The sequence below is a fragment of the Rhinoraja longicauda genome, chromosome 4 (assembly GCF_053455715.1).
Source record: "Rhinoraja longicauda isolate Sanriku21f chromosome 4, sRhiLon1.1, whole genome shotgun sequence".
In the NCBI taxonomy this organism is placed as follows: Eukaryota; Metazoa; Chordata; class Chondrichthyes; order Rajiformes; family Arhynchobatidae; genus Rhinoraja; species Rhinoraja longicauda.
In genome coordinates, this window is record NC_135956.1 from 81,931,993 (window position 1) to 81,957,990 (window position 25,998).

Here is a 25,998-nt window from a genome sequence, read left to right on the forward strand (position 1 = left end):
ATCAGTGATTTGGATAATGGGGCCAAGTTTAGAGAAACAGTGTGGAAACAGGCCCTTTGGCCCACCGAGTCTGTGCCGACTAGCGATCCCTGCACATTAACACGATCCTCCACACAATAGGGATCGTTTACATTTTAGTACCAAGCCAATGAACCTGCAAGCCTGTACGTCATGGAGTATGGGAGGAAACCAAAGATCTTGGAGAAAGCCCACGCAGGTCACGGGGAGAATGTACAAACTCCATACAGACAAGTAGCCATAGTCAGAATTAAACCAGGGTCCCTGGCGCTGTAAGGCAGCAACTCTACCGCTGTGCCACCGTGCTGCCCAAGTGTTTGCTCATGATATAAACAGGGTTCCAGTGTTAATTGAGAAGACGATGCAGAAAGCCAAAATTATGCAGTCGGGCTAAATGAAAGGGGGAGGAAACAGTAGATGGAACATACAGTGGAAGAGTATGAAGTTGTCCATTTTATAGACAATAGACAATAGGTGCAGGAGGAGGCCATTTGGCCCTTCGAGCCAGCACCGCCATTCAATGTGATCATGGCTGATCATTCTCAATCAGTACCCCGTTCCTGCCTTCTCCCCATACCCCCCTGACTCCGCTATCCTTAAGAGCTCTATCCAGCTCTCTCTTGAATGCAATCAGTGAATTGGCCTCCACTGCCTTCTGAGGCAGAGAATTCCACAGATTTACAACTCTCAGACTGAAAAAGTTTTTCCTCATCTCAGTTCTAAATGGCCTACCCCTTATTCTTAAACAGTGGCCTCTTGTTCTGGACTCACCCAACATTGGGAACATGTTTCCTGCCTCTAACGTGTCCAACCCCTTAATAATCTTATACGTTTCGATAAGATCTCCTCTCATCCTTCTAAATTCCAGTGTATACAAGCCTAGTCGCTCCAGTCTTTCAACATATGATAGTCCCGCCATTCCGGGAATTAACCTAGTAAACCTACGCTGCACACCCTCAATAGCAAGAATATCCTTCCTCAAATTTGGAGACCAAAACTGCACACAGTACTCCAGGTGCGGTCTCACTAGGGCCCTGTACAACTGCAGAAGGACCTCTTTGCTCCTATACTCAACTCCTCTTGTTATGAAGGCCAACATTCCATTTTGGTATAAAATTAGAAGGCAGAGTACTGTTTAAATAGTGAGAGATCGAAAGATGTTGTTATTTAAGGGAAATTAGTTGTGCTTTCACATAAGATAGTAAGTTGATGTGCAAATGCAGGAAACAATTTAAAAAGGCAATCAGCATATTTGGTTTGACAATAAGAGGATTTGAGTGAAGGGGGAAAGACACCTTACTGCAATTATATAAAGCCTATCTGGAACCTTGTGTATTCGTCTGGTTCCCCTACGCAAAGATGGATATATTTACAGTAGACTGAATAAAGGTTGAACAGGTTGGTACCTTTTATTGGTGGGGGTGGGATTGAGGAGAGACTATGAGACATTAAGTTTCGAAGAATGCATGTTAGTTCCATTGTTTCATTGAAGGGTGCACAAATCTTGACGGGAAAGATAGCGTATTGAGGTCCCTTCTGGCCAAGGTGGCCTGAACCAGGTTACTATAGGCATTGCCTATTCAAGATGGAGATAGGAAGAGATTTATTCACCCAAATGGTAGGAAAGCTTTGGAATTCTCTACCCAAGAGGGCCAAGGAGACTCAATAGACAATAGACAATAGACAATAGGTGCAGGAGTAGGCCATTCAGCCCTTCGAGCCAGCACCGCCATTCAATGCGATCATGGCTGATCACTCTCAATCAGTACCCCGTTCCTGCCTTCTCCCCATACCCCCTCACTCCGCTATCCTTAAGAGCTCTATCCAGCTCTCTCTTGAAAGCATCCAACGAACTGGCCTCCACTGCCTTCTGAGGCAGAGAATTCCACACCTTCACCACTCTCTGACTGAAAAAGTTCTTCCTCATCTCCGTTCTAAATGGCCTACCCCTTATTCTTAAACTGTGGCCCCTTGTTCTGGACTCCCCCAACATTGGGAACATGTTTCCTGCCTCTAATGTGTCCAATCCCCTAATTATCTTATATGTTTCAATAAGATCCCCCCTCATCCTTCTAAATTCCAGTGTATACAAGCCCAATCGCTCCAGCCTTTAAACATACGACAGTCCCGCCATTCCGGGAATTAACTTAGTGAACCTACGCTGCACGCCCTCCATAGCAAGAATATCCTTCCTCAAATTTGGAGACCAAAACTGCACACAGTACTCCAGGTACGGAATATACTCGAAACATAGACCAATAGATTTTTGGATCTTAAGGGAACTGTGGAACATGGTGTATATGTCAAGAGAAACGATTCAGCAGTGTTGCATGGTCTACTTCTTATTGACTACCATTTCCCTGATCTCATAAAAGACTCCTTACATGATGCTTCCAAATGCTATTTGTGCTTTACAGAAAATAGCAATAAAACATAATAGGACCACATATGTATCTAACTATACAATGCAAGGCGTGCACTGGTGAAGGGATAAGCAAAGTGGCAACAGGCAATATTCATCACATTGACTTTCTACACATACACACAGACATTATATATACTAGCAGATTTATTAGCAGATTATAGCATGTATTAAACAGATCTGCCCACTCACTCACATTCTCTCTATATATATATAGATTACATGTCTGTGAATGCAACTAATGATGTTATTTGTTCATTGATATATATTTTTATACCAAACCTCTTATTTGTTTCAAATCTTCCCATGCCAGCATGTTATCATTTAATATCACTATATTTTTCATAGACAAAAGCGAGCGGATAATATGGAGCTTGTTAGTATTAGGCAGTTTTTGAAAATGATTCAGACCGCACAATCAGTTTGGATTTTTACGATATATCCTTTAAGGAATTTACAATGAGGCACCTTGGTCAACCTTGATACTATTCGCAGCTTTGGCAGCTAGTTGAAACAAAAAAAGCTACAAGTAATCAAAATATCTGTATTGCTCGGCCATTTACAGCTATCCCTACCAAGGCATAGGAAAAATGTTAATTTTAGAGGATTTATTTTATGACCTGTAATTACTGTTATTAAGAAAGCTCTGGAGACTAACATGGAGCTTTGACTGAAATTTAGCTTGACACATTCCATAATTAATGACGAATTAAAATCTTACGTTATGTGCCAAACAAAATTACAGCAGGGAATCTTACTGTTCACAATTTATGGAAGTTTATTACCACAGAATGCTTGTTTGTAGTCTTGTGTTGTGCATAAGCAGAGCACACTGACAAAAAATATTTTATATATTTAAAGCAAATACAAAAAGATAACGAAGTTTGCATAATTTGCCTCAGGCTGGGGTCAGGAAGGCACCGGAAATCATATCTGTTTATGCAAAGGTTTCTGAATGCAATGAGTATTGTTCGGCCATTGCATAACACATAATAGGAAAGTTCCATCTTGACAAGTTGAGCCTCTGCTAATTATGTTATCAATTTCAAAGTCAACAGATGCTGTAAAATTCAAATTAGCAACTCTTATTTCAAATTTAGTCTTTTTTTTTAATGCTGTAGATGGGAAGTTTGTGGTTATGAAAGACGAGCTATTGTAATTCACCTTCATTATAGAAACCCAAAGGCCAATGGTTGCAGATTCCCTATCACAATGAAAGGAAATTGGTTGAATTGTCTTTAGGTTTGTAACTAATCACTCTGTGAAATGCTAAGCCACAAGTATTAAAGTCACAGAGAGTTGTACTGAATAGAAACAGTCCCTTTGGTCCACCACTACCACTCCGACCTTTTTGCTAATCTATATTGCCCATTGTCCCACATTAAGTCCACGTGCCTTTTTTATATAAGTGTCGGTTTAAGTGTCTCTTGAGCATAGTTACTGCATCTGACTCACAACCTTCTCTGGGAGTGAGTTCTAGAGGTCAATCACTCTGTGTAAAACAACTTTTCCCTCAAATCCCCTTTACAACTCCTTCCCCTTGCCTTAAACCTACACTCCATTGTTTTTAATACCTCTACCGCAGGAAATAGATTCTAACTATCAACCCTATTTATGTCTCTTATACCTCTATCAGATCATCCCTCAGCCTCCTTCATTCTGGAGAATACAAACCCAGCCTATCCAATCTCTCCTCACAACTAAAGTCCTTCTATCCAGGCAGCATCTTGTAAATTCCCTGTACGCAATACTCCCTTCTGCCATCTGAACAGTATTTTGTAATGTTACAACACAATGTCCCAACTTTCATATTCCATGCCCTGACCTACAATGGCAAGTGTGCCACATGACTTCTTCATTACTCTATCTACCTGTGTAGCCACTTTCAGGGAACTATGGACTTGAGCCCCAGTGTTCCTTTACTCATTTTCTCTTTGAATACAGATCAGCATGATTTGCAGTTAGGTGGTTTACTTAGAGCATTTTGAGCAAACATAGGTGATATCAATACTTCATAAGCTCATAAGGTATGGGAGTAGAATTAGGCTATTCGGCCCACCAACTCTACTATGTCATTCAATCATGGCTGATCTACTTCCCCCTCTCAACCCCATTCTTCTGCCTCCTCCCCGTAACCCCTGACACCGTACTAATCGAGAATCTGTCACTCTGCACCTTAAATATACCTAATGACTTGTCCTCCACAGCTGTGTGTGGCAATTAATTCCACAGATTCACCACCCTTTGACTAAAGAAATTCCTCCTCGTATCCTTTGTAAAGGTAAGTCCTTTTATTCTGAATCTATGACCTCTGGTCCTAGACTCTCCAACTAGTGGAATCATCCTCTAGTTGAGGATCCTCTAGTTGATCATCTATTCTATCCAGGCCTTTCACAATGCCGAAAGTTCCAATGAGGTCCCCCTCATCCTTCAAAACTCTAGCGAGTACAGGCCCAGTGCCGTCAAACGTTTATCGTATGTTAACCCAATCATTCCTGGAATCATTCTCGTAAACCTCTGGACCCTCTCTGATGCCAGCATCCTTCCTCAGAAATTGGGCCCAAAACTGCTCACAAAACTGCTTATTCATGGAATTGCTTTTTACCAAAGCAATACCTTGTCCCCAACTTTCAAAGATGGGCAGTCAACTTGTTCAACTCTCCACATCCAGTGTAGGTCGGCATGGCCAAGGAGGGAAAGGTCGGCATGGCCAGGGAGGGAAAGGTTGATCCCAATTGTTCCAGCAAACGAGACAATTTACAATACTTTAAGAACATATGTTATAGACTTTGTAAGAATATATTTATCTCGTAATAGTTTTCACGAGACTGCTGAAAAAAGTATGGTCACAATTTGCTGGTGAGTTAGAGTAGAACCAAAACCACACTTTAGAAGGATACTAACCTAATTGCAAATTGTGTGGGAAACCCCTTCTAATTCGCCCAAAGTGAGTTTTTTTTACACAAAGAGACCAGCATTGAAAAATATTTAGCTCCATTGGCTAGCGTAGTTCTGGCAGCTTTGTACTGTATGTCATTTTGAAAGGTACTTGCATGTTAGATATTCAAGTCAAGATATTCAAGTCATTGACTTGAGCTCATTGTCCATAAGAAAATAACTGCAGATGCTGGTACAAATCGAAGATATTTATTCACAAAATGCTGGAGTAACTCAGCAGGTCAGGCAGCATCTCAGGAGAGAAGGAATGGGTGACACTTCAGGTCGAGACCCTTCTTCAGACTGATGCCATCAGTCTGAAGAAGGGTCTCGACCCAAAGTGTGATCAGTCTGAAGAAGGGTCTCGACCTGAAGTGTCACCCATTCCTTCTCTCCTGAGATGCTGCCTGACCTGCTGAGTTACTCCAGCATTTTGTGAATGAGCTCATTGTCCTATGCACAAGTACAGTGAGGTACAGACCAATAGAAATCTTGCTTGTCGCAGCATCACAGGCACACAGATTCAGACAAACACACAAAATTATAAATAATCCATATATTACACAAACTTCCGGTAGACAGTAAAACAAAAGCAAGCAATAGACATTAATGTAAAATAGAATCAGGAAAAAATTAATTCTCGATCTAATTATGTTCTACAAGGATAAAGCATGTTTCGACTGCTAAACTACAAATTATTACGTTAATTAAATTTAATTTAACAACTTGGTGGCTATTTAAACCTGTTATTGAATTCTTTACTATTTGTCACCTGATTGCACTGCAATGATGAGAAAGAGAACAATGATAGATCTGTTAATTTTTTGGACTAGGTCGGAAAATATAAAGCAAAATCAACTGAACTTAATAATTATTTAAATAATTGTTAAAATAAAACACTTATAAAGACCCGGGAAGTCATCAAAGATTTAATTTCTAAAATGCGCAACTGATTGGTGGCCAATTAGGAAAAGGGGAGATGCAACGTGACCTGGGTGTCATGGTGCACCAGTCATTGAAAGCAAGCGTGCAGATGCAGCAGGCAGTGAAGAAAGCGGCTGGTATGTTAGCATTCATAGCAAGAGGCTTTGAGTATAGGAGCAGGGAGGTTCTGCTGCAGTTGTACAGGGCCTTGGTGAGACCGCACCTGGAGTATTGTGTACAGTTTTGGTCTCCTAATTTGAGGAAAGACATTCTAGCCTTAGAGGGAGTACAGAGAAGGTTCATCAGATTGATCCCTGGGATGGCAGGACTTTCACATGAAGAAAGACTGGATAGACTAGGCTTATACTCGCTGGAATTTAGAAGACCGAGGGGGGATCTTATTGAAACATATAAAATTCTTAAGGGGTTGGAGAGGCTAGATGCAGGAAGATTGTTCCCGATGTTGGGGAAGTCCAGAACCAGGGGTCACAGCTTAAGGATAAGGGGGAAGTCTTTTAGGACCGAGATGAGAAAACATTTCTTCACACAGAGAGTGGTGAGTCTGTGGAATTCTCTGCCACAGAAGGTAGTTGAGGCCAGTTCATTGGCTATATTTAAGAGGGAGTTAGATGTGGCCCTTGTGGCTAAAGGGATCAGGGGGTATGGAGAGAAGGCAGGTACAGGTTACTGAGCTGGATGATCAGCCATGATCATATTGAATGGCGGTGCGGGCTCGAAAGGCTGAATGGCCTACTCCTGCACCTATTTTCTATGTTTCTATGATTAAACATAAAAAGGAGATGGCTATCCTACAAGGGAGGCTTCAAGGCCACAAAAAGGAAGTATAGTGGTGATGGTACTCTACAGCATTGATGGATATTCTGTATGAAACACAATGAATTCTGTTTTGTCTATAAAACAATTAAATTAGTAACTCATCTTCACTCTTATGAGATGTTAAAGAGTAGTACCGAATCAACCCCAGATGTTCAGTGCGCTGGAACCTATCTCCTTCCCCAATTTCTTATCCCAACACCCTCTGCCGCTGTGATCCACAATGTCATCTGTTCTGTCAATGTCTTTCTGTTGCACTTAGTGTTTTGCATCTCATTCACAACGAAAGACATTGCTGATGAAAGTGGAAGATTCATGCAGAGGATTTCCATGAACTTCCAAGCAATTGCTGTATAATGAGGCTTTCTGGGTGCTCAGGAATCTCTAGGCCATTTTCTTTTTTTTAATAGTTATTCCATCATATTTTTCAAGTCATCCTCTTGAATGGTCCTTCACAGTCGAGGAAAAGCTGCATACACTCCAGCCTAGTGGAATTTTATGGTGACTCATTGAGACCAATTTGATACTTGCAGAATATGTATATATAGTCAAATCTTCCATGACTGAGAGGCAATGTGCTCCTTCCATTATTTATCCTGGTCTTCTGTTTGCTCCCAATTAAGGAATTTAAAGTTTTCAACATTCAAAATGTTCTCCCATTTTGATTTTCACTTTAATATTAGGCACATTCAACCCTCCATAGCTGTCTACCAATCCATAGCTACAAACTAAATTTCTATTCACAAAATGCTGGAGTAACTCAGCAGGTCAGGCAGCATCTCAGGAGAGAAGGAATGGGTGATGTTTCGGGTCGAGACCCTTCTTCAGTCTGAAGAAGGGTCTCGACCCGAAACGTCACCCATTCCTTCTCTCCTGAGATGCTGCCTGACCTGCTGAGTTACTCCAGCATTTTGTGAATAAATACCTTCGATTTGTACCAGCATCTGCAGTTATTTTCTTAAACTAAATTTCTATTCTCATAAGATAGACACAAAACGCTGGAGTAACTCAGCGGGACGGGCAGCATCTCTGGAGAGAAGGAATGTGACATTTTGGGTCGAGACCTTTCTTCAGACTAGTGTGTTCACCCCAAAGTATAGTTGCCTTCACCTTCCCTATTGTAAAATAGGCATTGAGCACCCAACAGTACAGCACATTTATGAAATGATTACTTCTCACTTTATTGTTGTTAAGACTTTGGTCACTTAACTTAATTTACCACAAACCATCTGCAGTATTCTTTCTGTCCCTCTTGTTTTGGTTTTACATAGCCTGCTTATCTTTCTTCAAGATGCCCCCCCCCCCCCCCCCCCATCCCCATACACAGCCACACACTTCTTACAGGTTTAAAGTCTTTGCCATCTCTATATTTACCTTTCTGTCAAGACACAGATATTATCGTAGTTCAAGTGGCCCCAGACCTAATTCATTCTTATACTAGAACTGCTGCCAATGTCCACAAAAACAACATGTGTAGTTTTTAGATCTTTCTACTTCTGGGCCAATTTGCAAATGGAATAGACAATAATATAGACATTACCAAGCTATAGGGTCAGCTTTTTAATTCAGAGCCTAGCTCCTTACATTCTTTCAGCAGAACCTCTTCACTGTTCCTCCCTATGTCATTATTCCATTGAAGAACACTTCAACTGGATTTAATCTCTCCTTTCGCAAGTTCCTTTCCAACAGCAATGAAATATCCCTTGCCCTGTGACAGAGGAGGCAACATACTCTTCGGAGCACCAGTCGGAAACAGGTGAATTGATCATAGGGAACAAGGAGATGGCAGACCAATTGAACAAATACTTTGGTTCTGTCTTCACTAAGGAAGACATAAACCGCCTGCCGGAAATAGCGGGGGACCGGGGGTCTAATGAGATGGAGGAACTGAGGGAAATCCAGGTTAGTCGGGAAGTGGTGTTAGGTAAATTAAATGGATTAAAGGCAGATAAATCCCCAGGGCCAGATAGGCTGCATCCCAGAGTGCTTAAGGAAGTAGCCTCAGAAATAGTGGATGCATTAGTGATAATTTTTCAAAACTCCTTAGATTCTGGAATAGTTCCTGAGGACTGGAGGGTAGCTAATGTAACCCCACCTTTAAAAAGGGAGGGAGAGAGAAAACGGGGAATTATAGACCAGTTAGCCTAACATCGGTAGTGGGGAAAATGCTGGAGTCAGTTATTAAAGATGTGATAGCATCACATTTGGAAAGTGGTGAAATCATCGGACAAAGTCAGCATGGATTTACAAAAGGCAAATCATGTCTGACGAATCTTATAGAATTTTTCGAGGATGTAACTAGTAGAGTGGATAAGGGAGAACCAGTCGATGTGTTATATCTGGACTTTCAGAAGGCCTTCGACAAGGTCCCACATAGGAGATTGGTGTACAAATTTAAAGCACACGGTATTGAGGGTTCAGTGTTAAGGTGGATAGAAAATTGGTTGGTGGACAGGAAGCAAAGAGTAGGAATAAACGGGCCCTTTTCGGAATGGCAGGCAGTGACTAGTGGGATACCCCAAGGCTCAGTGCTGGGACCCCAGTTATTCACAGTGTATATTAATGATTTGGACGAGGTAATTGAATGCAACATCTCTAAGTTTGCGGATGACACGAAGCTGGGTGGCAGTGTTAGCTGCGAGGAGGATGCTAACACTATGTTTCCTTCGTTACAAAAGATGCTATCTATTCGCCCTGATAATTTAAATCCTTATCACTGCTGCATTCCTTGTAAGTAAGAATTTCATTCTTCGGTTTTGGTACATATGACAATGAAACACTCTTGACACTTGACTCTTGACTGGGTTCTCCCTATCCCATTCCTACTTTGCGGTGCTGGCTCGAAGGGCCGAATGGCCTACTCCTGCACCTATTGTCTTTTGAAACCATTTACCAATTGTCCTTATATTACCTTTACAGATATTTTTCTTGCAGTATTTGACTAAAACCATAAATCCTCCCTCGTCTGATACATCGTTTTATAAATAATGCCATGCTATTGCTATTGAGGGCGTGCAGCGTAGGTTCACTAGGTTGATTCCCGGAATGGCGGGACTGTCGTATGTTGAAAGGCTGGAGCAATTAGGCTTGTATACACTGGAATTTAGAAGGATGAGGGGGGATCTTATTGAAACATATAAGATAATTAGGGGATTGGACACATTAGAGGCAGGAAACATGTTCCCAATGTTGGGGGAGTCCAGAACAAGGGGCCACAGTTTAAGAATAAGGGGTAGGCCATTTAGAACGGAGATGAGGAAGAACTTTTTCAGTCAGAGAGTGGTGAAGGTGTGGAATTCTCTGCCTCAGAAGGCAGTGGAGGCCAGTTCGTTGGATGCTTTCAAGAGAGAGCTGGATAGAGCTCTTAAGGATAGCGGAGTGAGGGGGTATGGGGAGAAGGCAGGAACGGGGTACTGATTGAGAGTGATCAGCCATGATCGCATTGAATGGCGGTGCTGGCTCGAAGGGCTGAATGGCCTACTCCTGCACCTATTGTCTATTGTCTATTGTCTATTCTATGAATAAAATCCAACTTCATTATAATACTTTGAAGGAAGAGTAACTGTATGGTGAATTGTGACAGGATAAGTATTTATTGAAGTTGTAAGTATTTATTGTCTTCTATCATAGCAGATAGTGATATCAGTGAATGTGGCTTAGAAGATGGTAGATTGTTATAAAAACCCAATGGTTTATTAATGTTGGAGAGACAAGATAACTTGCCTTATCCACTCAGGCCTAAATACAGCTCCAGTCCCATGCCATGTGGCTGACATTTTACTGCAGTGGAGAGAGGTATTTAGCTGTATCCATAACAAACGCAACTAAAAATGGGCTATAAGTCGACAGAAATATCATTATCCTTAACATGCATTGAGAATTATTTATTACTATCACCATTCAGTTGGTAAGCAGCCACATTTGTTTCCTACTAGAACTTGCTAGAATGGCAAGGACAAGTTGATAATTTGACGTAAATGGCTTTTTTTCTCAAACTATTTTTCCCACTTCGACCACTTATGTTGCATTAATTTCACAACCAAAATTCAAAGCTGAATTTATGGGCCCCAACGTTTATTAATATAGCTATGGCTATATTCCTGCTGGTACATAGGTTGAGTCATAAAAATTGTTAATCATGCAGCGGGGAACAGTTGCAATCTTTCTTTAGTAAATAATCCTTTGGTGTGTAATCTGAGTCAGCCTTTGATTGATGAAAGTGTTAACGGTCTAATGTGGTAAATGTAAAACTGTTCTATTGTCTGTGTTTCATTTGTAGCTGGGAATGGTTGCTGCAACAGAAAAAAAAGTATTATCTTCACATCAGTTCCTGAATATAGTTCAGCTCGCATTTTTCCCTGATTAAAATCAGATTCAAATATGTCTGCAGATGCCATCCACGTATGATCTGTGTGTGTGCCTGTCACAGGTTGATGTGTGTCTCTCTTTCATTATTGATAGGAAAACCAAACATAATGTATTAAATAACAATTTAAGCAGATTAACTAAATAAAGATTGTTTGGTGGATAGAAAATGCCAGACGTGAAAGTTGATGAAGTTAGTTAATACTAAATAGAGATACCAAATGCAAACACTGTGTCATGTGGGAAAACCTAGAAGCCTCTTGTGCCCCACAGAACCACAGGTGAACAAGGGGTTATTTGATGCAAGAGCTCCAGCTCTTTGTTTCAAAGTTAGTCCATTTTGGATTGCTGCGTTGTCGCATTCCATTCAATAGAGAAAGCAAAGTGCAAATGGACCTGTAACTGGAAAATGTTAGTGGAGAGATGGGTTTAGAGTCTTGCGACATTGGAACCAGTTCCGGGAGGAAAGAGGGGATGTACATACCAGACATGTTACACGCTATTAGGGCTGGAAACAATATTCTTGAAAGAAATGTGGAGATCTGTCCTTTTTCTTTGCTTCAGCCACTAGACTCCACATGGGCTTTGCAAATGCCATTAAGAGGATTTGGGGCTGTTTGACAGCCCCAGGTTTGACAGGGTGGCATGGTGGCGCAGCGGTAGAGTTGCTGCCTTGCAGAGCTTGCAGCACTAGAGACTCAGGTTCGATCCCGACTACCGGTGCTGTCTGTACGGAGTTTGTACGTGCTCCCCGTGACCGCAGGGGCTTTCTCTGAGCTCTTCAGTTTCCTCCCACACTCCAAAGACATACAGCTTTGCAGGTAAATTGGCTTGGTGTAAGTGTAAATTGTCCCTAGTGTGTGTAGGATAGTGTTAATGTGCGGGGGTCGCTGGTCGGTTCGGACTCGGTGGGCCGAAGGGGCTGTATCTCTAAACTAAACTAGACAGGGAGATGAGGAAACATGCAGGAGTTTCAGAAGAAAAACAGGCAAAGTTAAATTTAGAAGGTAAATGTACAGGAAACAAACACTGCAGAGAAAAAAAAATCTTTTAGCAAAATGTAATTGTTTATACTTTACTTTAAAGCATTTAAGGAGACAGAGTATGTAAGACTCTTACTTACCAGAGTGAGAGTATAACAATGGCTATTACTGAAGCATGATACATGACAACTGATCCTCTTCGGATCGTTCACCTTGTTGTGGTGAAGAGGCCTGCGTGCCCCCATGATTCCGAGAGCGATGCCGTCGGAAGCACTAGCTTCTGGTAGGGCCACCCATGGCGGTAAGGTCGAGGATGAGGGTCCAGACTAAGAATGATCCAATGTACAAGACCTCAACGGCGGACCAGGCGGATGAAGTTGTCTTGAACTCAACGGCTGTGAAGGTGGATGAAGGCTGCAACAGATCTATCAACTCCAATCGTCTTGGTTCCCTTGCCGTTGGAATTAGTTGATTGATTTGTGAAGGAGCGTGTGCTTCTTGGAGTGCAACATCAAGTACACGTTAAACAAACACACGCACAGGCGTCTTTGTTCTGACATCGGAACGTAGACCATCATCCTCGACCTTGGGGGATAGCCACGACGCCGATATGACAAGTGATATTCCTGGTGAGCAGACTTTCTGGGGAGATAGATCAGAGGGTAAACTAGGGAGAGGCATAATATTGGTTAAAGAATCATTTATAGTTGTGAAGAAAATAAAACGAAATACTGCGGAATTTAGAAATCAGTACATATACAGAAAATGTAGGAAACATTTATCCGTTCAGGCAGCATCTGTAAAAGGTGGAGCAAAGTTAAAACTTCAGTACTGTGAGGAGCCATGATATACTATGAATAATAAGTACATGTGTCAATATAGGTTTAGCGGGGCAATCACAATGATTAGAGTGCTTTATAGGGCTCCCACAATCTGAGGTGCAAAATGAACAAGATGCTGATACTGGGAGATTTTAACAATCCCACCATTAATTGGGTGGGCATCAGAGCAAAGGGTGTCTGAGCACAAATGAAGACATAGGGTCTTTGGCCCATCATGTCCATACTAACCATCACTTATCTACACTAATCCCATGTACCATCACTTAATATGTTTGCCTTCTATTCATTGGCAATTTAAGTGCTTAGCTGCAGAGTTTTTTTTAATGTTGTGATTTTTTTAATGTTTAATTTTAATGCTGCCTCCTCCACCACCCACTCAGACAGTGTGTTTCAGATTCCAAGCACCCTCCAGGTGAAACCGTTCTTCCTCAGATCCCCTCTAAGCCTCCAAAGTCTTATTTATGCCTTCTAGTTTTAGAATCCCCTGTTATGGGGAAAATATTTGAATATGCTTTTCATAATTGTTTATACCTCATGTCCATACTCAACCTCCAAGGTGAAACACAACTTATCCAGTCTCACTTTACTGAAAGGCTCTATCGTAATCAACTTTCAGGTGAACATCTATATCCTCTCGAAGGTATCACAAAAAGCTGGAGTAACTCAGCGGGTCAGGCAGCATCTCAGGAGAGAAGGAATGGGTGACGTTTCGGGTCAAGACTCTTCTTCAGACCCTTCTTCCTCTAGAGAGCAATCATTTCTTTCCTATAGTATGTGACAACCAAAATGTATACAGTACTCCAGCTGTTGCAAACTAATGATTTATGAATTAGTATTATAACCTCTCTTCTCTTATATTCTATGGCCATTAAAAAGGTGAGTGTCCATAAGTCTTCACAACCTGATCAACCTGGGCTGTTAATTTCAGGGATCTTTGGACATGTACATTACCGGGTGGTGCCATCAGTGTTGGTAGCCTCACCAACAGTCTGTCTGTTTTTTCGTCTTTTTTGTTATTTTTAGTGTGTTTGTGCGTTGGTGACGTGAGCCACAGGGTGTTGCATGTGTCTAGTGCCCCGGTATAAATCCGGAAGCCTCCCCCTACCTGTTCATAACCTCTGCATCATCAAGACTCTCGCAGTGCCTCCTCATGGCAACGCATGGTAACTGGGGCCACCTTCAGTCCCAGGCAAAACTGCACGGGGATCTCGTCGATGCGACGTGCAGGCCCACCGGCGTGTGGACACGTCCTGACGTCCATCAACCAGGTCTCAATTATGGGTTAAATAGCACCCCGCTGCCTTGTGGGTAAAGCTCAGGTGAGCCAAAGGCACTGGAGTTGGAGTCCCTAGAGACAGTCGGCTGATCCCTTGTGCGTCCGCCTTCCTGCAACTCCTGCAACCGAGTAGGCCCCAGACGAAACAGCCACGCCGTTCCTCTGGAATCAGCTTATTAGGTCGAGAGGGGAATGCAGATGCTGGGCAAGTTTGTATTCCCATTTACCTGCCCAGGCTCAGCGGCCAAATCAAATGGAGAGGACACTGAAAAATCCCCCTCTCCAAACAGAACAACGCCAAGCCGCACCATCATCTCCCACAGATGGACGGATGCCAGGGAAAAAAAAGTGTGTTTTAATAAGTATGTGTTAATGTTCTTTGGTTTGTTTTATGTGGGGGGTGGGCAGGGAAAACTTTTTATCAACCTCTTACCTTGCCGGAGAGCTGATTGTTTTCCGGATCGTATCTCCGGTCGCTCTGCGGCCTAACATCATGGAGCTGGAATCCTTGCTTGGGACTGACTTTGAGCCCCAACAGCGGGGATGTGGACTTACCATCGGAGCCGATCCCTTGCCTGGGATCGACGCTCCAACCCGCGGCCTGCGGATTTCAACATCGAGGAGCTCGCAGTCTCGGGTAGAGACCAATGTCGGGAAGCTCCAAAGCCGCAGAAGGTTTCGACCAGCCCCGACCCAGGGTCAGATCGCCCAGGTCGGGGGAGCTGAGATCCACCCCCAATGCAGGAGCTTGATCGCCCCAATACGCAGAGCCCAAAAACCACCTGCTACGGGAGCTAAGATCGTCCTGTCAACGCAAGGCTCGAGGCCGCCGGCCGCCTGAGAACAAAGAAGGGAAGAGATTAAGAATAAGGGGTAGGCCATTTAGAACAGAAATGAGGAAAAACTTTTTTATTCAGAGAGTTGTGAATCTGTGGAATTCTCTGCCTCAGAGGGCAGTGGAGGCCACTTCTCTGAATACATTCAAGAGAGAGCTAGATAGAGCTCTTAAGGATAGCGGAGTCAGGGGGTATGGGGAGAAAGCAGGAACGGGGTACTGATTGAGAATGATCAGCCATGATCACATTGAATGGCGGTGCTGGCTCGAAGGGCCGAATGGCCTACTCCTGCACCTATTGTCTATTGTCTATTGAACTTTATTTCGCCTTCCATCACAATGTGGAGGAGTCACTGTGGTGGATGTTCATGTTAAAATGTATTTTGTGTGTTCTGTTACTTTTAATTGGTACTAGACCAAGTGGACCCGTTGGGCCCAAACCTCTCCTGCATTGGTGCAGGACCCTCTCCTACCCCCTCCCCTCTCCCCTCCCCTCTTCCCCCACTCTCCCCTCCTCCCCCTCCCCACAACCCCCCCTCCCCCCTTCCCCTCAACCCCCCTTATCCTCCCTCCCTCCCTCCCCCCCTTCCCTCCACCCTCCCTCCCTAGGAGATAGATTTAAACTTAAAAATGTGAATAACTAAAAATATAACACCGATTTCAATGAAACTTCTTCCAGTAGCATCAAAAGGACGACGGTGAGTAAATTGGGCCTAAAATTGTCGCGCTATCGTTTTGGCTGTAATTCAGGAACAAACAAACAAACAAACGAGAGTTTTAGTATGTTTGGCTGCATGGCAAAACAAATTCCTCGTAGGTTGCAAAACATACTTGGCTAATAAAGTATGATTATGATTATTATGATTACAACAAGGTGCATCACCTCACATATTATTGGGATTAAGTTTTATCACCATTGTTTTGCCCATTTCACAAACTGTGCAACCTCTATCATACTGGAGTCTATGACTATTCTCACAATTAATAGCGACATCATTTTTTGTGTCTTCAGCAAGCCTATTAATCATACCTCCTATTCAAATCAAACCATGAATGTACATGACAAACAGGGTCTCTTGAGAATTTTTTTAATCAGTACAAAGCAAGTCCAACAAAATAGAGCGTTAGATTCAGCTTTAGAAAAAGGATGTGACTGAACTAGAGGTGGCCCAGAGAGGTATTCAGAGAAAGTTGTCAGGGCTGGTGAATTATAGTTACTTGACGAGACTGTCTAGGCTGAGATTTGTATCTTTGAGCAAAGAAGGCAATGGGGAGTATTTAATTGTGGTGCACGACATCCGAAGATAAACTCAGTCAGCTTGAGAACTTGTGAGATGATCAAACGTTTTCATTTGCCGCATCGGTGTCCTTGGAGCTACACTCCAGATCTAAAACGCTTGTTGTTACTTCCCACTATTACTTGAATGTCCGGTCAGTTTCCTGCTCCCTCTGCAACATTCAGGACAACTCTATTCGTTTTCATTTCTACAATCAGAATCTCGGTGCACAATCATTGCACAAAGCATCGGAGCAAAGATTCAGTTTTAAAATAACTTGCTGCTTCTTTGTAACCACAATTTAAGAAGTGTGGATGTATTTAAGTAGCAGTAGCCGTGAGATATGATGTCTAACACTATCTGGGTAACCAGTAAACCATGGAGTCTTGTTAGCTGTGCATAACATTTGCAAATGAAGCAGAAATTTACAGTATTTGATCATGTTTTCCATGATGTTCCATCTTATGCTTGCGTTCTGTGCAGTGATATCATATCATATATATACAGCCGAAAACAGGCCTTTTCGGCCCTCCAAGTCCGTGCCGCCCAGCGATCCCCGTACATTAACACTATCCTACACCCACTAGGGACAATTTTTACATTTACCCAGCCAATTAACCTACATACCTGTACGTCTTTGGAGTGTGGGAGGAAACCGAAGATCTCGGAGAAAACCCATGCAGGTCACGGGGAGAACGTACAAACTCCTTACAGTGCAGCACCCGTAGTCAGGATCGAACCTGAGTCTCCGGCGCTGCATTCGCTGTAAAGCAGCAACTCTACCGCTGCGCTTGATATGATTGTCATGTGGAGGTGAGGTCAAGAGGAGATGTTTCAGAGACGTGCTGCTTTGGTTGAAGGTGGTGAGATGTATTGTGCCAAGGATTCGGTTGAAAATGAGACACTGGAATAAACGAGGAGCTAGAGTTTGCAGATCAGGAGCTTTGGAGCTCATGGAAGAGGGAAATCAGGGATTAGGGGCCTAATCTTGTCATAGTCTCATCAGGACCTGGGTTTCGAAGGGATATTGTTGGCCGGAGATCAGAGTGATTCAGGAGGAAGAAGAGGTGGCAGTCAGAGCAGTGCAGGTGTGGCCTCGAGATGAAAGTAAGGAGCCTATGTGATGCAGGTCGCAGTCCAGCACTGTTTGGGTGACCTAGTTGACCCAGGAGTGCCCCACAATGATTACTCTAGGGAGAACACTGATCATATTCCACTGCAATGGTTTAAAAAAAGTGGACTGCATGAGCGATAGTAACATCTCAAGTGCCCAGAAGCAGAAATCTCAACAGGGGTCCAAGGATGCATTGCCCAAAACATCCCCATATTATTTTTCTGGAGTGATGTGCACTAACTTGGAAATGTTGCTTTATTTCATTTCAGTCCTGAAAACAATCAGTTGCATATTGCTGAAAAAATTGAATATATAACTGAATTTCAGAGCAAACTTTGAATTTCTCAATGGTGTAGCTTGCGTTGCGAAGAGCTTTAAACACCACGCCAGCGAAGTATCATTTCAATTGAGCTATTGCAAGCAAATTTAAGAAATATATTGGAAATTGGCAATTGGAACTGTCAGATGCAGGGACATTTTTGGAAGTCCAACTGGCAATGACTTGAGTTTGAAATTTAAAAGGTTCATCTCCCTCTTTGATTTGTCTGCACCCATAGGTGGAAGCCCAGAAACAAGCACTGGAAGCTGCACAAAGTGACAACAGTCGGCTGCATGAAGAAAGTGAGCTAATGGTTTCAAGTGTTAAACAGTGGATCACAGAACAAGGGTGAGGAAAGATTATTGTTGTTTAATAATGAAATCCAACAGCAAAGAAAGAGGCCATTTGGCCCATTATGCTTTCATACTATCATGACATAAGAATATATATATATATATATATATATATATATATATATATATATATATATATATATATATAATAATATCTATTTAGAGTCAGAGTCATACAATGTGGAAACAATTCCTTCAGCCTAAGTCATCTATGCCAACCAAGATGCCCATATATGCTAGTCCTGTATTTTGATTTTAAATCGATTTCTTCCCTTAACCCTTAATATCTTTAGTTAGTAGAAATCTGTCAAATCTCAATTGACCAGGTATGAATTGGCATTTATGGAACAAAGTTCCAAATTTTTACTAACCAAGCTGCTTCCAATGCTCCAAGTGTCTACTTCATATATCGTTTGGTATGCTTGCCTTTATAAATCAGAGCATCGAGTATAGAAGTTGGGATGTAATGTTAAAATTGTACAGGGCATTGGTGAGGCCGAATCTGGAGTATGGTGTGCAGTTCTGGTCGCCAAATTATAGGAAGGATGTCGACAAAATGGAGAGGGTACAGAGGAGATTTACTAGAATGTTGCCTGGGTTTCAGCACTTAGGCTACAGAGAGAGGTTGAACAGGTTGGGTCTTTATTCTTTGGAGCGTAGAAGGTTGAGGGGGGACTTGATAGAGGTTTTTAAAATTTTGAGAGGGACGGACAGAGTTGACGTGGGTAGGCTTTTCCCTTTGAGAGTGGGGAAGATTCCAACAAGGGGACATAGCTTCAGAATTGAGGGACAAAAGTTTAGGGGTAACATGAGGGAGAACTTCTTTACTCAGAGGGTGGTGGCTGTATGGAATGGGCTTCCGGTGGAAGTGGTGGAGGCTGGCTCGATTTTATTATTTAAGAGTAAATTGGATAGGTATATGGATGGGAGGGGATTGGAGGGTTATGGTCTGAGTGCAGGTAGATGAGACTAGGTCAGAGAGAGTGGTCGGCGTGGACTGGTAGGGCCGGACAGGCCTGTTTCCATGCTGTAGTTGTTATATGGTTATATGGTTATATACCAGTGGCATTACTTCTACCCCCTTGTCTTCTAAAAATTAAATACAGCATTTTTCATTGTCCATTTTAAATATTTTCTGAATCTTAACGTGACATTTAATGATGCACAAGACCCGTTGATCCCAAACCTCTCCTGCATTGGTGCAGCATCCTCTCCTCCTCCACTCCCCCCTCCCCTCTACCCCCCTCCCCTCTACCTGCCCTCCCCCACTCTGAAACCCTCCCCCCTCCCCTCTACCCCCCTCCCCCAGGGACCACAGTTTAAGAATAAGGGGTAGGCCATTTAGAACGGAGATGAGGAAAAACTATTTCAGTCAGAGAGTTGTAAATCTGTGGAATTCTCTGCCTCAGAAGGCAGTGGAGGCCAATTCTCTGAATGCATTCAAGAGAGAGCTAGATAGAGCTCTTAAGGATAGCGGAGTTAGGGGGTATGGGGAGAAGGCAGGAACGGGGTGCTGATTGAGAACGATCAGCCATGATCACGTTGAATGGCGGTGCTGGCTCGAAGGGCCGAATGGCCTCCTCCTGCACCTATTGTCTATTGTCTATTGTCCCCTCTATTACACCTCAATGATATCTTCCTTTCAAAGAAAACAACCCTGGCCTTCCAATAACCACTCATTACTTCAGTTTTCCACCCTCGGGCCACCCTTGTAAGTCTACTTGTGCTGTCACATCCTTTCTGCAGTGTGGTTATCAGAATTGTGCAGAGAACTTCAGTTGTAACCTAACTAGTTTAATGTACATCTCTGCCGTTGCTTTCCTGCTCCTACAGCATCAGAAAATAAAGACAAGTATCCCGCATGTCATCTTAACCATTATATCTACTTCACCAAGCATCTGTGAACATGCACTTCAAGATCCCTCCTGATATTTTGTAAGTTATAGTGTGATGCCATGTTTGCCCTCTGTAAAAGCCCAACCACATTTTGTTCATTGAATACCATTTCGGTGTTTATCTATTGATGCCATGGAATTATACAATCATTGTGGCCCAGACAGAGTCCATTGTAAATATATATTGAACTCTACCAGGCACATCCCGTCTTTCCCATTCCATTATGGGCTGTAAAGTGTTTCTTCCTCAGGCATCTCCAGTTTCTTTTTGAAGGTACTAATTTCCAATACCCTTGAAGGTGGTGAATTGCATAAACTAACTATTTTTAAAATTAAAATATTTTTGCCACATCCTTCTCAGATCTTTTGACTGACATTTTTAATCTGCATCCTCCCTGGTCCTTGATCTGCTTGTGAATTGGAAAACCACCCCTTGATTTACCCCCTCTAAACCTCACGTGATCCTTTACAGCCATATCAAATCTCCTCTCTACCTTCTTACGGCAGCCTGCGACCTTCATCCTAGCCATCACAACCCTGTTTCGGAATCATCTACACACGTCCTACTTATAGTGCCCAAATTATCAATATATATCTTTAAAAGCAAGGAGCTGAGTTGTGGAGATTAAGGAGGAACAACATGCCATGATTATAGTCACCAAGAGAGGGAGGTGGAGAGGAAAGGCAATTGTGCAATGTGGTGCTTATTTTAGCACAATGTAAATGGCAAACTGATCAATTTTCTTATTGTAAAATAACATAGGGCAGAAACAATATTTTCTGATTTAGTAAATTCAGCAGCACGATCATCTGTTAGAAAAGATACATAGACCATAGTACAGTACAGCACAAGAATAGGGTTCGGCCCACGATGTCTGTGCCAAACGTAGCCAAGATCATCTCTTATCTACCTGCACATAATCTATATCACTCCATTTCTTTCATATCGATATGCCTATTCAAAAGTCTCTTAAATGCCACTGTAGTATCTGACTCAACCACCAACCCCAGCAACACGTTCCAGAAACTCACCTGTGCAAAATAAGTTGCCCTGCACATCTTCTTTAAACGTTGCCCCTCTCACCTTAAAGCTTTGCTCTCTAGTATTTGATTTCCACATCCAGGGAAAAAGGTTCTGACTGTCTACTCTATCTATGCCTCTCGTAATTTTATATACTTCTATCAGGTCTCCCCACAATCTCCGGCATTCCAGAGGAAACAACCCCAGTCTGTCCAACCTCTCCCGGTTGCTGATACCCCCCTAATCCAGTCATCGTTCTGATAAACCTCTTCTGCACCCTTTCCAAAGCTTCCACATTCTTCCTGGAATGGAGCGATCAGAACTGCATGTGATACTCCCATTGCAGCCTGACCAAAGTCCTATAAAGCTGCATCATGACTTCCTGAGAAGCCTTATACTCAAGTGTGAGTGGGCGGATGCATGGCAGATGCAGTTTAATGTGGATAAGTGTGAGGTTATCCACTTTGGTGGTAAGAATAGGAAGGCAGAGTATTATCTGAATGGTGTCAAGTTAGGAAAAGGGGACTTACAACGAGATCTGGGTGTCCTAGTGCATCAGTCACTGAAAGGAAGCAGGCAGGTACAGCAGGCAGTGAAGAAAGCCAATGGAATGTTGGCCTTAATAACAAGAGGAGTTGAGTATAGGAGCAAAGAGGTCCTTCTGAAGTTGTATAGGGCCTTAGTGAGACCGCACCTGGAGCACTGTGTGCAGTTTTGGTCTCCAAATTTGAGGAAGGATATTCTTGCTATTGAGGGCGTGCAGCGTAGGTTTACTAGGTTAATTCCCGGAATGGCGGGACTGTCATATGTTGAAAGACTGGAGCGACTAGGTTTGTATACACTGGAATTTAGAAGAATGAGAGGGGACCTTATCGAAACGTATAAGATTATTAAGGGGTTGGACACGTTAGAGGCAGGAAACATGTTCCCAATGTTGGGGGAGTCCAGAACACAGTTTAAGAATAAGGGGTAGGCCATTTAGAACTGAGATGAGCAAAAAACTTTTTCAGTCAGAGAGTTGTGAATCTGTGGAATTCTCTGCCTCAGAAGGCAGTGGAGGCCAATTCTCTGAATGCATTCAAGAGAGAGCTAGATAGAGCTCTTAAGGATAGCTGAGTCAGGGGGTATGGGGAGAAGGCAGGAACGGGGTACTGATTGAGAATGATCAGCCATGATCACATTGAATGGCGGTGCTGGCTCGAAGGGCCGAATGGCCTACTCCTGCACCTATTGTCTATTGCCTATTGTCTAAGCATATTATATACCTTCTTTACTGTTCTATCTACATGTGTTGCTACTTCAGAAGGTTAAAGACTTGGACCCCAAGATCCCTCTATGCATCACTCCTATTAAGGGTCATGTCATTAATTGTATATTAAATTGGATACAGTAATGTTACATTGTGTTTTTCTCTTTAGGATTGCAAATGCTATTTTGGGTAGAAAAATCCACGAACAGAACCAACTTGTCTCTCGCTTAACTGTGGATAATGTGTAAGCAATCAAACATTCCTGCATTTAATAAATACATGAATGTTATGCTTTGTCTTCCTGATCTGCATTTTGCAGCTCCTACATTATTTTGTCCATGTTCTACTCTCTATCTGCTCGGCATTTGCTTGATGACCAGATATCCTAATGTACAGTTTATCCCCATGGTCACCCTGGCTTTATCCCTTCTGAATCTACCTCCATCCACCACCCTCCCTGCAGATTCTTTTGTCTCCTTCTCCTCCTTCTTAGTTTTGACAAAGAGTCTGCAACTTGAAACTTGAACTCTGCTTCTCCCCCCCCCCCACAGATGCAGCCTGACATGCTCAGCATTTCCTGAATCTTTGTTTCGATGGTACAACATTCTGTGTAGCTAGTTGAAAGATAATTCACCCGGTTTAAATATTGTGGTTAAACATAAAAGAATTAAAACACACACAGTTTTTTTGTTAAAATAGCACATTTAGTGATTTATTCAAATATTGCCACATTTAATAAAGTAACACAAGATTAAAGTATATGCCCTTGCAATGGAAAAGGCTTTGAGAAAAGTAAGTGAATCAGATTGCAGATCGTATTCAACAACAGTGGGCAGATCTTCCAATAAAAGGCAAACTGGACTTGCATGCACTTCCTCTGAATTGCACTGTTTCATTCAGCACCTTCTCAGGCACCACCTCCCAAACTTGCTCCTGGTGAAACTAGTCCCTAGCTGGTCAGCAAGGACTACACAACCCACAAACTAATCTGACCTAGGTGAACAGCTTCGATCCTGAATGCCTGTACAGCTTCATCCCTGTTTCACCGGCTCTGCAAGTCAAACATGTCCATGAATCCTACATAAGTTTACAACAGATGGAGATTTATCTACCAATGGCCATGCAAGGGTCTGACTCAATGATTTAATAAATGATGACAAACTAGAATTTCTTGGTCTGCAATGATCTATCTTTTCTTGAGTTGAGAGATTACAATAACGTAACCTCACACTGTCATTAGAATTTCTAACATTTCTATGTTTCAAGCTTAATGTCACAAGTCTTCCCTACTGTTATCATACTACTGAACGGACCGCATGTAAACCAAGGATGTAGTCATAACATCTTATTGCACTTCATTGTTGCATTTGCACTTTATTTATCTGCAATTTCCCTGTAATATTATAATGCAGTAACACCATATTCTTCACTGGGATTTCTCTCGTTGCACTACCTTCTATACTTGTGTATGGCTTGATTGTACATGTAAATATCAATTGGCTGGATAGCATGTAAGCAAAGCATTTCACTATCTCGGTACATATGACAATAATAAACCACTACAATATCCTGAAAACACTCATAATGCTTTTATTCTGTGGCAATTCCTTTTGCTATCCATCATGACGAACCAGTGCCTGGAGAGTATCCATATAAAGCTTACAACCAGCAGCCTACAGGTAGCGCGGGCGATTTGCATTCCATAACCATGCGTCCATCAGGCATTCGATAGAAGCCATGCTGCCACATGAAACATGAAAGAGTCGACAATAACCTAAACTAAAATGTGAGGACGCCCTGTAGTACTTGATGCTGTGACTGCCAAGATTTGCATTGGTCTGTTGTTTGTCGCAGATCCTTGCCATTCTAAGGGAAGATCACTTGACATGAGCTGCACAGTGAACAGTTTTAGGAGCAGCGATATGAAGGAGTAAACAGGAGAGAGGAGGGAGCCTTGATACTCTCGTGCCTCAAGGGGCGGCACATGTGAAGAAAACATTGGAATCCAAAACCCGTAACCAAAATCCTGGTTGCACATTCATCAAAACTCTCACACCTCACCTTGTATCACTGATCAGCACAACAACCTTTTGTCTCACTTCAAAAATGAAAGTCACCACAAAATAAATATATCAGTTCAATTTTATAAATGAAGTCATGCCAGTCATGAATTATAGTCTTATATACAGTATATATAAGACTATAATTCTTGCAATTTTCCATAATTTCTGTTTTTCTCTACCTTGGTACTTCCTGGTGCAGGTGGCAGCTTGCCTGATAGAAAGTAGCAGCATTTTCAGTGGGAGCGTTGCTGAAAGTCCCAAGGAAAGACCTAGAGCAGCTCTGAAACTGAAAAGACTGGGTGACATTAGTCCATGTATGGTTACTAATTTAGATTTTAGATTTAGAGATACAGCGCAGAAACAGGCCCTTCGGCCCACCGGGTCCGCGCCGCCCAGCGATCCCCGCACATTAACACTATCCTACACCCACTAGGGACAATTTTTTACATTTGCCCAGCCAATTAACCTACAAACCTGTAAGTCTTTGGAATGTGGGAGGAAACCGAAGATCTCGGGGAAAACCCACGCAGGTCACGGGGAGAACGTACAAACTCCGTACAGTACAGCACCTGTAGTCAGGATCGAACCTGAGCCTCCGGCGCTGCATTCGCTGTAAGGCAGCAACTCTACCGCTGCGCCACCGTGTCGCCAATAGGCCAAGCCATGGCAATGTGGGAAGACAAATGCTGGCATTCCTAAATGAGTACAGCAGGGCCATGACACATCAGTGGCCAGATTAGAAATCTGTTAGAAATTAGATTGCTGGATGCCAGGCAAGCTCAATTTGGTGTATGAGATGACTTAAGATTTCATTCAAAAGTCCGAAAGAGAATGATCCAAAGTGATGTAATTTGGTGGTTTCAGTAAGGACTTTGCTCCTGATTAAGTCTTTGTGAATGCAAACAGTTTTAAATGATTACAGTGTCTAAATATCGTTTTACAGTTGTTTAAAGGAAACCATTGAAAAGTTGAATCAAGAATTGAAGAAGGTGAAAAATGAGCTGGAAGAAAGGAAAAATGAAACAGAACAAATAAGGGTATGTAAAGCATATCCTATTTTCATTGAGTAGTTTTTTCTTCCAGCATCCATTGACACTTACAACTGTGTTTTCAGAATTTAACAGTAATTAATATTATCCACTGTGCGTTTCTCATAATCTGTTGGATCCTCTTGTAATTCTAAAATTGTGAGTTGATAACATTTCCAGTGTTTTGTTTCCTGACTGATGAATAACCCTAATCATTGCTTAATTAGTTCCAATTAAAAGATG

At 42.4% G+C, this 25,998-nt stretch overlaps 1 protein-coding gene across 1 annotated transcript in view; it reads left to right on the forward strand.

Moving 5' to 3' along the window:
- The window catches only part of LOC144593221 (uncharacterized), a 303,417-nt gene that overhangs the window by 233,537 nt on the left and 43,882 nt on the right, over positions 1-25,998 (forward strand). Inside the window, exons 23-25 of the mRNA XM_078398723.1 lie at positions 18,385-18,494; positions 22,834-22,908; positions 25,671-25,764. Coding sequence (XP_078254849.1) covers positions 18,385-18,494; positions 22,834-22,908; positions 25,671-25,764 — 279 coding nt within the window. The remainder of the gene's footprint in view (positions 1-18,384; positions 18,495-22,833; positions 22,909-25,670; positions 25,765-25,998) is intronic.